Source organism: Lithobates pipiens, unplaced genomic scaffold (assembly GCF_037356315.1).
Source record: "Lithobates pipiens isolate NorthernLeopardFrog02 unplaced genomic scaffold, aLitPip1_a1.2 Scaffold_27, whole genome shotgun sequence".
Taxonomy (NCBI): Eukaryota; Metazoa; Chordata; class Amphibia; order Anura; family Ranidae; genus Lithobates; species Lithobates pipiens.
This window is the reverse complement of record NW_027507788.1, coordinates 154,193,763-154,207,318: the sequence shown is the minus strand read 5'-3', so window position 1 is coordinate 154,207,318 and position 13,556 is coordinate 154,193,763. Positions and strand designations below refer to the sequence as shown.

Here is a 13,556-nt window from a genome sequence, read left to right as displayed (position 1 = left end):
GGACATAAGGGGAAAGGGAAAGGGGGCATACTTTTTAACCGCCCCAATCAGGACCCCAAACCCCAGTGACGTCAGGGTTCCTGTGGGAGGAAGATTAAGCAAATTTCTTCCACAGTGGGAAGAGACAACCTCTAATGAGTTTGTCTTAAATATACGCGCTGGAGTTCCACAGCAGCCCTCCCTCAAAGTTTTTGGTGACAACTCCTAAGTCACTTGGAAAAGGCCAGGGCCTTACCTTTACTGATGGGGGAAATGGTGGATCAAGGAGTATTGACACCAGTCCCTATTCAGGAACAAGGACGGTTTTTACTCGCACATTTTTGTGGTAAAAAGCTGTCAAGGAGGTTCAGACTAATTATGAACCTCCGACCACTGAATCGCTCCATCCGTTACAAGAGATTTCGGATGGAGTCCATTTATTCCATAAAAAATCTCCTTCAGAAAGATATTTACTGATACCCTGGATCTAAGGGATGCTTATTTGCATATCCCAATAAGGGAGGAATGCCAAAAATTCCTTCGGATGGCAGTGCAGATAGACACAAGTTTACCACTTTCAGTGCAGAGCACTCCCCTTCGGTCTATCATCCTCCCCGAGGATCTTTACCAAGGTTCTCGGAGAGGCACTAGTTCCATTGAGGCTTCAGTCAGTCTCGATTATTCCCTATCTAGACGACCTGCTTCTAACAGCACACTCAGAGTAGTCTTTCTCAGGATCTGGAGTTGACTCAACTCAGCCTGAGTCGATTAGGGTGGATTGTCAGTCAGGAGAAATCCAAGACAACCCCAACACAGGAGATCCTGTATTTAGGTTACTGGATCAAGTCTGTAGATCAGAAAATTGTCCTGCCGGAAGAAAAGATTTTGAATCTGTGGCAGAGAACATCTTTTCTTCAATGCAGCCCCAAATGTACGGTGAGGGAAGTAATGTCTGTCTTGGGTCTTATGACGGCAGCCATTCCAGCCGTACAATGGGCCAGGTTCCACCAAAGAGACCTTCAGGGATTTCTACTGGAACAATTAAAGGGCAGAGATCTGGAGGAGGAGGTATCTATCCCCTCAAAAATAAAACGCTCCCTCTGGTGGTGGAAGGACAGGGAGAACCTAAACAAAGGGGTTCATTGGGTCCTTCCTATAACTTCAACACTGACAACGGATGTGAGCAGCTGGGGCTGGGGAGCCCACCTCGGCTCGAGCTGGGTCCAGGACAAGTGGACCCTGGAAGAGAAACGTTTCTCCTCCAATTGGAAGGAGCTAACAGCAATCCTAAGAGCCATTTTAGCTTTTCAGCCCACAATACAGGGTCACCATCTACACATCCGTTCAGACAACATGACAGCTGTATGATATATAAACAAACAAGGAGGTACCAGAAGTCCTCGTTTGATGTTGGTAGCCAGACGCATTTTCCAGTGGGCAGAAGCCAATCTGGAATCCATTTCTGCTGTACACCTGAAAGGGGAGCTGAACAGCATGGCGGACTTGAGTCGACAGAGTTTCGAACCAAGAATGGTCCTTGCACCCAGAGGTATTCAATCTTATAACAACTCACTGGGGAAAACCAGAAGTAGACCTTTTTGCGAGCAAAGAGAATGCAAAGGTTCCCAGTTTTTGCTCGCTAAACCCAGATCAGCCCCTGGCTGTAGATGCCTTGCAGACTCCGTGGACTTTCAGTCTGGCGTATGCATTTCCCCCTCTTCATCTCATTCCGAGGGTCCTAGCAAGATTCCTCACAGAGAAAACCTGTTTGATCCTAGTAGCACCATTCTGGCCCAGGAGACCGTGGTTCACAACGTTACTACAATTGACAGACTGTCCTCCAAGGCTTCCCTGCAGACGGGACCTCCTGTCACAGGGACCTCTTTATCATCCGCAGGTGGCCATGCTGAAGCTTTCAGCATGGTTACTGAGGAGGAAATCTTAAGGAGTAAAGGCCTGACAGATGAGGTAATTGCGACCTTACTACAGAGTCGCAAACCAGTCACGAGGGCTATTTACAAAAAAGTCTCAAATTTAATAGCTGGCTGAATAGCCGTAAGGAAATAAACATGAATACGGCTAATCTACAGTTTTTACAGGAAGGGGTAAACAAGGGGTTAACCCTAAGTACTATTAAGGTACAGATGGCTGCCTTAAGTGTGTACCTAGATGAACACTTACAGGAAAATCCTTTTCTCCAGTCATCTTCCAGGACGGCACACCTGAGAGATGACTGGTCCACCTGACAGGAAACACAATCAACAACAAGTTTAAAAGTTCCCACCCCTCCCTCAGACCCTCAGTTCTTGATTGTGTTTCCCACAGGATGGCAGCGAAACCAAGTTTCTCCTCTTTTATTTTTAAGGGGTCTGGGACCTCGTTTTTTCCTTGAGAGGATTATCTTCCCTGGGGCTTGGCAGACAGGGTCTGCGATAGCCTCTTGTATCCCCCAGAGACACCTGGGGGAGATAGTCCTCACTCAAGGTCTCTTTAGAGAGCCTTGTTCTCAGCCTCGTGGGACAGGGGAGTTGTCCTAGAAGTGCTGCTCCCCATTTGTACTGGTGCCTACCTTGAACTTGGTTCGTTGGTGGAGTGAGGTGAGCTGCATCCTTCCAGGAGTGCTGAACGCAGATGGCGTGCGTTCCAGCACTACGGCGCATGTTCGGAGGCGTCACTTCCGGGCATCGAGTTTCCAGGCGGAGACCTTGTTGGTACTGTGATGTCTGGACACACCGGCGTGCGTTCCAGCATCATGGCGCAGGACCGGAAGAGGGCCGTACGTCATTTCCGGGCGACGGACCTCTCAAAGATGGCGCCGATCGGCGGTATATTTAAACAGCAGAGGGTGCGGTGGAAAGCACCCAGGCTACTTTCTGGTGAAGCACTTTGTACTTGCAGCATCTCCAAGACAAACAGGGGAACGCTCAAGACTACACCTTGATCCAGCGATCCTGCAGGGCAGCTAAATCGCCATGGAACTGGAAGGTCCGTCTGAGCAGACAGCCATTGAGGTCACCACAGGGGGTGAGTGATCCAGCTGTGTTTTAGGGGCAGGGTACTCTGAGGCAGACCCCCCTTGGCCCTTTTAGGACATGAGTAGCTAATTGTCTATTTTGTTACTATTTCCAGGGACTGAAGGCTCTGCCCAGGGGTCAGCCTGTAGGTCTAAAGGAAAGACTACTTCAAAGTCCATGCGTTGTGGTTATTGTAATTCTAAGTTGGCACAAGACCACAGCAAGCCTTTCTGCGATAGATGTATCTTTAAGCTTGCAGGCAAGGAGACCGCCCAGGTCGTGAAGGAATGTAGGGCTTTACAGTCAGAAATGTTAGCCACCCTTCAATCTTTTCAAACTACTCTAGTGAAGAGTCTGGATGAGGGTCCTTCTGTGAGAGAGACTCCTCATTCACAAGAGAATTTTTCCACATCTTATGCGGAGACTTCCCAGGGCCAGGTCTCCCTGTTGTCTGAGGTGGAGGAAGGTCAGGTCCCAGAATTTAGTTCTGGGGAGGAGGATTCAGACCAGGATAGCCAGGGGGAGGCTAAACTTGGGGGATTTTTGTTCTCGAGTGAGGACATGGAAGGCCTATTAAAGGCCATTTACACCTCGGAAGATATCCAGGTCCCCTCTGCTCAGGTTTCAGCACAGGACAGAGTGTATAGGGGCCTAGGAAGGTTGCAGGCCAGAACCTTTCCCATCCACCAATCTCTGAAGGATATAGTCCTCAGAGAATGGAAGGAACCTGAACGTAAGCTCCTCAAACTGAGAGCTTGGAAGAGAAGGTGTCCCTTTAAGGATGAGGAGGAGGAGAAATTTTTTAAAACTCCTCGTTTGGATGCAGCCCTAGCGCAGGTGTCTAAGAGGTCCGATTTATCCTTCGAAGATTCTGGAAATATCCAGGATCAGATGGATAGAAAGTCTGAGACATTACTCAAAAGGGCCTGGGAGGCGAATGCGGCGGCAATGGCGCCGGCTCTAGGTTGCGCCTGTGTAGCCAGGAATGCAGACACCTGGCTTGGCAAATTAATGGATCACGTCTCCCGGGGTAGGGAGACTAAAGAAATTGTAGACTCGCTGGAGGTAATCAGTCGAGCGGTAGCATATGTGGCAGATGCAGCGGTGGAGACTGTTAGGACCACAGCTAAGGCAGCAGCACTTTTAAACTCCGCCAGGAGGGCCCTATGGGTAAAAACCTGGGATGGAGATTTCACTTCCAAGTCTCGCTTATGCGGCATTCCCTTTGAGGGTTCCCTGCTGTTTGGGTCAGGCCTAGATCAGGTTTTGTCCCAATCTACTGAAAAGGGAAAAGTTCCCGGTGAGGCCCAAGAGGGAAAGGGGTAAGAAATTTTTTCGAGGCCCCTACTCAAAGACTCATCATAAAGGGAAAGTTGAACAGAGGAAGAAGTGGAACCTTGGAAAAGGAAAAGAAAAGTGCAATTCTTTTCTCCAGTTCCGGAGCCTCTCAGAAAGAAGGCAAATGACGCCACCGTAAAGGTAGGCGCAAGACTCGGTGACTTCCTTCCCCAGTGGGAAAGGATTACGCAGAGTCCATATATTTTAAATCTCTTAGAAGTGGGGTACAGACTGGAATTTCAAAGTCTTCCCCCACAGAAATTTCTGATTACCTTTCCTCCCAGGGACCCAGCCAAGGCAGAGGGGTTACGGAGAAATTTAAAGGAGCTGGCAGAGCAAGAGGTTATTGCTCCAGTACCAGCCAGTCAGTTAGCCCAGGGTTTTTACTCACACATTTGTGGTTCCAAAACCCTCAGGCAAGTTTCGGTTAATAATTTGAGAGGACTCAACCGTTGCTTACTTCACAAGAGGTTCAGGATGGAGAGTATTTACTCAGTAAGAAAACATCTTCAGGCAGGAGTTTTTATGGTCACTCTGGACCTAAAAGACTCATATCTACACGTACTCATTGCTCCCGAACACCAGAAGTACCTACGCTTTGCAGTTTGCATACAGCAGAAGGTACAACACTGGCAGTTCAGAGCTCTTCCCTTTGGGCTGGCGGCCAGCCCAAGGGTATTCACAAAGGTGATGGCCGAAGTCGTAGCATACCTACACCTGCAGGGGATAGGGTTAATACCCTACCTGGACGACTTGCTGATCTACAGTGTGGATCAGAGGCAAGCAGTGATAGACAGACATCGTGTTAGAGACTCTGGAGACTTTGGGCTGGATGGTCAGTCGGGAGAAGTCCTCACTGACACCATCTCAGTCCAAACTATACCTAGGCTACCTGTTAGACTCTCAGGCACAGAAGGTATTCTTACCAATAGAGAAGTTAGTGAAGGTCCAGAATGCGGTTGTCACCCTTCTCGAAAGAGAAGCCTCTCTGAGATATATAATGAGACTGCTGGGTCTCATGGCGGCCTGCATACAGGCAGTAACCTGGGCACAACTCCATTCTCGGCAGCTTCAGACTTTCCTACTTGCCTCTCTCTCTCTCTCTCTCTCTCTCTCTCTCTCTCTCTCTCTCTCTCTCTCTCTCTCTCTCTCTCTCTCTCTGAGGAATGCGAAGGTCCTCAGGTTTTTCTCCCTTTACAAGAAGCAGAAGGGATAGACGCTCTTGTACAGGTGTGGGATTTCAGGCTGGCTTATGCCTTTCCCCCACTGGTACTCCTTCCCAGAGTCCTACAGAAGTTAACCTACTCAAGGACAGACCTGGTGCTGATAGCACCCTGGTGGCCCAAGAGGGTTTGGTTTCCCACCATTCAGAGTCTCTCGGTAGCTCCCCCGCTGCATCTGCCATTGCAACGAGACCTGCTCAGTCAGGGTCCAGTCTTTCACCCCGACCCGGGACATCTCTCTTGACAGCATGGCTATTGAGAGGGAAATACTCCGTGACAGGGGCTGTTCAGAGAGAGTGATAGACCCTCTTCTCAGTAGGAAAGGCGTCACCAGAAAAATGTATGCAAAAGTCTGGAAAGTTTTCTCCCATTGGCTGCAGTCTAGGGAGGGGGGCTCTCCAGACGATACCTACCATCCTAGACTTTCTTCAAGAGGGGGTGGACCAGGGTTTGGCAGTCAGCACCCTCAAAGTCCAAGTGGCAGCCCTGTCCGTGTTTTTTGGTAGGAAGCTAGGACAGGAGCCACTGATAAAAAGATTTTTGTTGGCCAGGGAAAGGGTAGTTCCAGTCAGGACGGTCAGTTGCCCTCCATGGGACCTGTCCCTGGTATTGGATGCCTTCCTTCTGGCTATCACTACGGCCAAAAGGGTGGGTGATATACAGGCCCTTTCGATTAAAGAGCCGTTTTTGCGTATCCTAGAGGATAGGGTAATCCTCACTCAGGATCCTCTTTGCTTCTGGCTTCACTATTTCACAGGACACAGGAGATTATTCTCCCGTCCTTTTGCCAGAATCCCAAGAATAAGGAAGAGGAAAGATTCCATTTCTTAGATGTCAGGCGCTGTCTCCTAGTCTATTTGGAAAGAGTAAGACTTTAGGAGATCCAGTCACTTATTGATCACCTTCTCAGGGAAGAGAAAGGGTCTACAAGCTTCTAAGGCAACGATAGCTAGATGGGTCAGACAAACCATATCTATTGCTTATAGGCAGGCAGGTAAACCAGTGCCAACCCGCCTTAAGGCGCATTCAACCAGATCCCTGGTGACCTCCTGGGCAGAAAGGACAGGCGCCTCAATCAACCAGATCTGCAGAGCAGCAACATGGACGAGCCATAGAACATTTGAGGCACTACAGAGTGGAGCTGTTGTCCCCTCAGGATTTGGCATTTGGCAGGAAGGTCCTACAAGCAGTTGTCCTGCCCTAAAGGTAGGCCTGAACTTCTTGCTTATCGTCTCAGGTGTGCCGTCCTGGAAGATGACCAGTTACACTTACCGGTAACGGCTTTTCTAGGAAATCTTCCAGGACGGCAGGCCTACTTCCCTACCCTTGTTTTATTGGTGTGGTATATTTATTCCTCACAGAATGTTCCCTCTGACACCGGTGTGGGCTTTTCTTTACCATAACTGAGGGTCTGAGGGAGGGGTGGGAACTTTTAAACTTGTTGATTGTTTCCTGTCAGGTGGACCAGTCATCTCTCAGGTGTGCCGTCCTGGAAGATTTCCTAGAAAAGCCGTTACCGGTAAGTGTAACTGGTCATTTTTTTCGCTAGGTTCTGTAAGGCAGTTGCTAGACGTAAGCCGGTCAGAGTCAACAGAGTCCCATCCTGGGATTTGGCAGTTGTGCTAAAAGCTTTCTTGGGGTCACCCTTTCAGCCTATCTCAGAGGCCTCCCTAAGGCTTATTACATTTAAGACAGTACTCCTGGTGGCAATCACTTTAGCCTGTAGGGTCAGTGAAATCCAAGCCCTTTCCATCAGGGAACCATTTTTACAGATCCTAGAGGACAGAGTCATTCTAAAGACGGACCCTGGGTTCTTACCAAAGGTAGCATCCAGCTTCCATAGGTCACAAGATATTGTCCTCCCCTCATTTTGCCAAAATGCAGCAAATGAGAAAGAACTTTCTCATTTATTGAATCTGAGGAGGTGTATTCTAGAATATCTAAAAGTAACAAATTCATTCAGAATCTGACTCCATTTTTGTCCTTTTTTTGCGGGCAGCGTAGGGGGTAAAAAGCTTCAAAAGTAACCATAGCTAGATAGATTAGGCTAGCTATAGCAGAGGGGTATAAGGCCTTGAATAGAGATCCTCCTGAGGGTGTGAAAGCTCACTCCACAAGAGCGTTGTCTGCATCCTGGGCAGAAAGAGCTGGTGCCACCCGGGAGCAGGTATGTAAAGCAGCCACATGGTCAAGCTTTCCCGACTGGACCTAATGTCTAGTCAGGATCAGGCCTTTGGGAGGAAAGTCCTACAGGCTGTGGTCCCCCCCCCCCAATCTGGTAAGTACTTGGGGATCCTCTCAAGGGCTGTCCTGGAAGAATACTTGGGAAAACTGGAGTTAGTACTTAACGGTAACTCCTTTTCCGGTGGTCTTCCAGGACAGCACGATCCCACCCTTTTATTTGATTATAGTGATGTACTAATGTTATTACCTGTTATGGTTTATATGTTTTACAGTTCCATCCTTCGGTTCTTGGTCAATGACTGACCAGGGACCTGAGGACCACCTTTTGAACTGTGGCAATGTGTTTCCTGTGTCGATGGGAGGAGCTCCATCTCTCAAGTGCTGTCCTGGAAGACCACCGGAAAAGGAGTTACCGGTAAGTACTAACTCCAGTTTTTTCCCTCCTAGCAAAAATACCCCCCAATCATCCCTACTAGCACGACCCCTCCCCCACCTACCATATCAACTCATCTAGCACAAACTCTTCAATCCCCCCTTCTTCCTCATCCACTAGTCCTACACAGATCCCCCTAAATAACCACCCCCCCAAAAAAGTTTCTCCTCCGTAACAATTATCTCCTGTTGCTCCCCAAATTCTCCCTCCCAACACAAATTCCCTCCCTCCCAACACAAATTCCCTCCCCCCAATCTCTTTGCAGTGCCCCCCCCACCTCACATGAAACCACAGTGCCCAGGGCAGCCGCCCCTCCTGCCCACCCCTTGTCCTGGCCCTGCCCACATCAGTCACGCTGTGCACTGTGGTGGCCGTGATTGTCTTGGGCAGAATTGCCAGTCCTCCTTCGGCCATTTCCCTGACATTCATTCTGCCATTACATGTGCTCATACTACTATATGTTCCTTAGCTGTGACCCATGGACTGTTCCAGTCTGCCAGTACGTGTGCTCATACTACATGTTCCCTAGCTGAACCGTTGACTGTTCGTTTTCCATTACTTCTACTCGTACTACTTTATGGTCCCCAGGCGTGAACCAAGGACTGTTCCAGGCTTCCTGCAGTAGTGCTATTGATACTGTGAGCGAAGTGTCCTCTGCCAATAAGACCTGATGTTTCGGAGTATCTTGCATTACCCCAATGCCCTCCAAGTTCTACTAGCAAATTAACTTTAAAAAAAAAAAAACCCTGGACTGATCAATGAGCTGGAGTATATGGATTGTTGCTGTGTGCCTGGCTGCCTCTGCACTATTTGGGAAAGAACTTGTTTAGTCTACAACTCTTCTTGACAAAAAAAAAAAGTTTCTAATACCTGCTTTAAAATATGAACCAAACCTACCCAAACAGGTTCTACAAAGGAGGTTCTCAATTCCTTTCCTCAGGACCCACTAACAGGCCAGATTGTAATTATTACCTTGGGGAGATGCAGACTAGAATACTGAAATCGCTGAGCAGCAAATTATATCACCTGTGATGTATTTCAGTTGTCTTGCAAACCTGGCCTGTTAGTCCTGAGGAGGACAGGGGATGAGAACCACTGTTCTACAAGAAACCAGAGCTTCATGAGTTCATATCTACATAGTCAGCTTGATAAGTTTAAAAATGAAAAGAAAATGGAAAACCACCATATACACAATCCAATATCCAGAGGTAGGCAACCCCCCCCCCCCCCCCAAAAACTAAAGCATGGTCCAATTTCAATTTGCTCTGACAGATGTTCTGATCCCAACACTCTCTAAAACAAAATGTTTTCCTTGAGTAATACTCTGAGGCTGGAGAGCAGCAGCACCCAGATATGTGAAAGAAGATTTAAGTTTTTATGCAAATGAATCAACAGTTGATATAAATTACTTTCGCAAAATGTAACAAACGTATTGTTTAGATCTACTTTATTCCCTTGTCTACAGTCTGCACATCAACCTTCTCCAGCATGATGCCCCATGCTAAGGATTTGTTATCCCTTTCAGTATGTCATCTATCAAAATTGTCTCCTCCCCCTTTACAGCTGACTGTCACTGACAGCTTTGGACCAATCAGAAAAAATTCTGTGCCAACAGTGATCACATGCAATCTAAAGGTTTTCATGAAAAACATGGCAGGGTTTTTTATTTTTTTTCATGAAATTCTTCTGTCCTGTATCATAGCTAGGTAAATTAGTCGTAGGGTTATAGTTTGTTTTAAACAGTTTAGACAATTTCATTGCTTTTTATAAATTAAACACTGAAAAGACTCCAGGTTTATATCTACTTTTAGGTTATAAATATAGTAATTTTTCAATCCAATCTTTAGAGCCAACTGACAATGGAAGTGTAAACTTTGTAAAATACAAAAAGGATTATTGTGTCAGCACAGAGACAAACCTCATGTGTAAGGTGGATCCAGTAACGCTGCAGACGAAAGAAGAGGTGACTATTTTATTTATTTTTTATGTTTACAGTATTTGTCAAGCAAAGCAGAGGATTTAGGATAGAATAGTTTGACATTAACATTTTTCAATTGGGAAGTTTGAAAACCCTCCCTTGCAATGGGGCTGTGCCAACACTGAAAGGGTTAACTGCTTAAAAGCACTTTTAATTCTTGATCCTCAGCACCCCCAACAGTAGGATTGGCTTTAGTGGTAGATTGTCCCTTAGTGTCATCACATCCAAGGCAAGGCTATGGTCCTTTCATTGGTCTTGATGAAATCAGGACCTTGGACTGCTGGAGCATGGGTGGGAAGATGCTGTAGGGACCTGTCCAGCAACGCAGAAGACAGGTGGATCGGGTTAATAGATCTTTTCTATATCCTTTTTAGGTTTCCCAGAGCTGGGCTTTAAGGGAATATTTGCAAGATGTTTGGGGGTTTAATACATGTTTGTGCTCTCAAATCTATTATGACTGTATATTAAGGTGTTTCCTAAACTGTTAATAACACACTCCACATGTTAATCTATTTCAGCCCATAGCTGTGCAGCAATTAAGATAATGGGGGGTGAAGCTCTTTATATTCTAACACGCTACCACACCATCAACAGTACCCATAAATTATCAGCTAGCCAGCATACTGTGTTTCCACACCACCAATTACATGAAAACAAATAGTGCAGTGTTACTAGGTATCTAAAAAATAGAGATGTATCTCTGCATCTCTGCATCCTACATGCTGTGGCAAGGGAAAGCAAGTTATGTATGTGCTGCTTGGTAGAACTGCATTAAAGTCAATCTGTTGCTCTGCATGGGAAAGGCCCATTTGTACTTTAAAGCTGCCCTTTCCTCAGTGATGTGCATGTTTGAAAGTACCAATATATGCATACACTATGCTGTCAAAAGTATTGGGACACCTACCTTTAAACACACATGAACCAAATGGCATCCCAGGGTTCAACTTTGAGTTTGCCCACCCTTTGCAGCTATAACAGCTTCAACTCTTCTGGGAAAGCTGTCCACAAGGTTTAGGAGTTTCTATGGGAGGGTTTGACCACTCTTCCAGAAGCACATTTTGTGAGGTCCAATTAAGCAAGGTTCATTAAGACATGGGTGAGCGAGTTTGAGGTGGAGGAACTTTAGTCCAAACCTCAATCCGATAGAACACCTTTGTGATGAATTAGAGCAATGTTTCTCAACTTCAGTCCTCAAGAACCCCCAACAGGTTGTTTTTAGGATTTACCTCAGATGAAATGGCTGTGGTAATTACTAAGGCAGTGCAACTAATCAAATCACCTGTGAAAAATAATGGAAAGCCTGAGAACATGACAGATTGGGGGTACTTAAGGACTGGAGTTGAGAAACCTTGAATTAGAGCAGAGACTGCAAGCCTTCTTGACCTCACAAATGCGCTTCTGGAAGAATGGTCAAACATTCCCATAGACTCGCGCCTAAACCTTGGACAGCCTTCCTAGAAAAGTGTGAGCTGTTATAGCTGCAAAAGGTGGCCCAGCTCAATGTTGAACCCTACCGACTAAAGCCACATCTGCATGATCAGACTTTCCAACAACAAAGCTAATTTTTTTTGCAGGTTGTTGGCTTTAACTTGTCTTGCATACACACGGTCGCACAAATGTTGGTCAACAATTACGAGTGACATACAAGGCATACAGTGAGCCAATGAAAAGGAAGTTAAATAGTTATGATATCTCCATTACAAACGCTAGTTTTACAAGAGCGCTTCCGGTTCGTACTTGATTTTGAGCATGTGTGAACTTTTGTGCGACTGAGTTGTGTACACATGCTCAGTCTGACAATGTTTTGTTGGCAGAAAATTTGGGAACCTGTTAGCCAACATTTGTTGGCAGAAAGTCGAAGAACAAATGTTCGCTGGAGCATACACACAGTCGGACACAGGGGCGTAACTATAGGGGGTGCAGCAGTAGCGACCGCAACTGGGCCCTGTGCTGCAGGGGGCCCATGCAGCCCCCTCTACATATGGCCGGCAGCAGCATAGGTAGCTAGGGGTACCAGTGCACCATGCGCACGGGTGGCTGGAGGTGGAGGGTGACTAGCAGAGCTCCATGCTCGACTATCGCACTGGCTGCTCTTTAGTTGTGCATTCCCTGCATGACTTGTGTCCTCGTCTGGCTCCTCAGAGTACCCCTCTCCTGCTCCGAGCATTGCCGCTCAGTCCGATGTCTGTCTGTTCTCCTTAGCCAGAGTCCCGCCGCCAAGCCCCCCCCCCCCCCCCCCCAAGTCCGGCCCACACTGCACTGCATACTTCTCCCGGGTAAACTTTAAGCACACAGATGCAGCCCTATGAGAGCTGGCTCCCCGGAGGACACTGCAGGCTTGTCTGCCAGCCCCCCTCCTCCCCCGTCATACACAGATGATGAAAGAACTTTCTGGGAGATATGCTGATCACCCGTCCAGCACACTGGATGGAGCCCAGGCCAACATGGATGAGTGTGCAGCCTGCAGCTTGGTCATGGTGGGTGAGTGGACCTCATCCCCCACACACCATTACTTACTCCCTCCATCTCCCCCTGGGGACAGGGGCCCCTTCTCACGTGGGGACAGGGACCCCCATCTTCCCTGGGGTCAGAGACCCCTTCTCACCTGGGGGCAGTAACTTCATCTGCCCTGGAGAAAAAGACCTCATCTCTGGGGACGAGGACCCCATCCTGCCTAGGGACAGTCTCCCAATGGGGCACCTAAAAATTAAAAAAAATTAAAAATAAATAATTAAAAAAAAAAACACTGATGCCAGTGGTGGAACTACAGGGCTCACAAAGGTCATACCTGTGACCACACCCTGGAGTTCCACCGCCAGACTCGGAGGAAAGGGTCCTGGCTGGGGTTCAGGGGGGCCCTTCATGGTTTCTTGCATTGGGGCCCTGAAGGTTCTAGTTGCGCCACTATTTGGACAACAAGCTCACATCCAACATTTCCTGTCGGAAAGTCTGACTGTACGCAGCATAAGACTCAGATGTCATTAAAGTTAATATGCGTGTTAAGGCAGGTGTCCCAATGCTTTTGACAATATAGTGTATAGGTATATCACGAGCAAAAAGTTGTATACACCCCAAAAACACTGGATAGATATCCTATAAGGGCTATAAAGCAAAACAATCTATAGCTCTAAAAAAAAATATTACAGTGATTAAGGATTTTTGCACAATATTACATATTTAATGATAAAGTGCAATAGATTCCACTGTGCTTGTGCCATTAAACCCCTATTGAGCAAAACATATTAGAAGGGGTTCTCTTATGGGTAGGATACCAAGCAGGAGCCATTTTTTCTTTTTACTAAGAGGCGCTCACTATATGCCATGGCTGTGTGTGAATGGGCGCCAATTTGTTTTAGCTAAAGCTCACACAAATCTTTACTCCAAGTATTTTGGGGTTGGTATCTTGG

The 13,556-nt window shown here is 47.2% G+C and overlaps 1 protein-coding gene across 7 annotated transcripts in view; it reads left to right on the top strand.

Annotated features, from left to right (window-relative positions):
* Positions 1–13,556, top strand: part of LOC143934248 (carotenoid-cleaving dioxygenase, mitochondrial-like) — a 132,056-nt gene that overhangs the window by 101,278 nt on the left and 17,222 nt on the right. For all 7 annotated transcript variants that reach the window (XM_077457699.1, XM_077457694.1, XM_077457693.1 and 4 more), the window contains one exon: positions 10,019–10,134. In XM_077457699.1, coding sequence (XP_077313825.1) covers positions 10,019–10,134 — 116 coding nt within the window. The remainder of the gene's footprint in view (positions 1–10,018; positions 10,135–13,556) is intronic.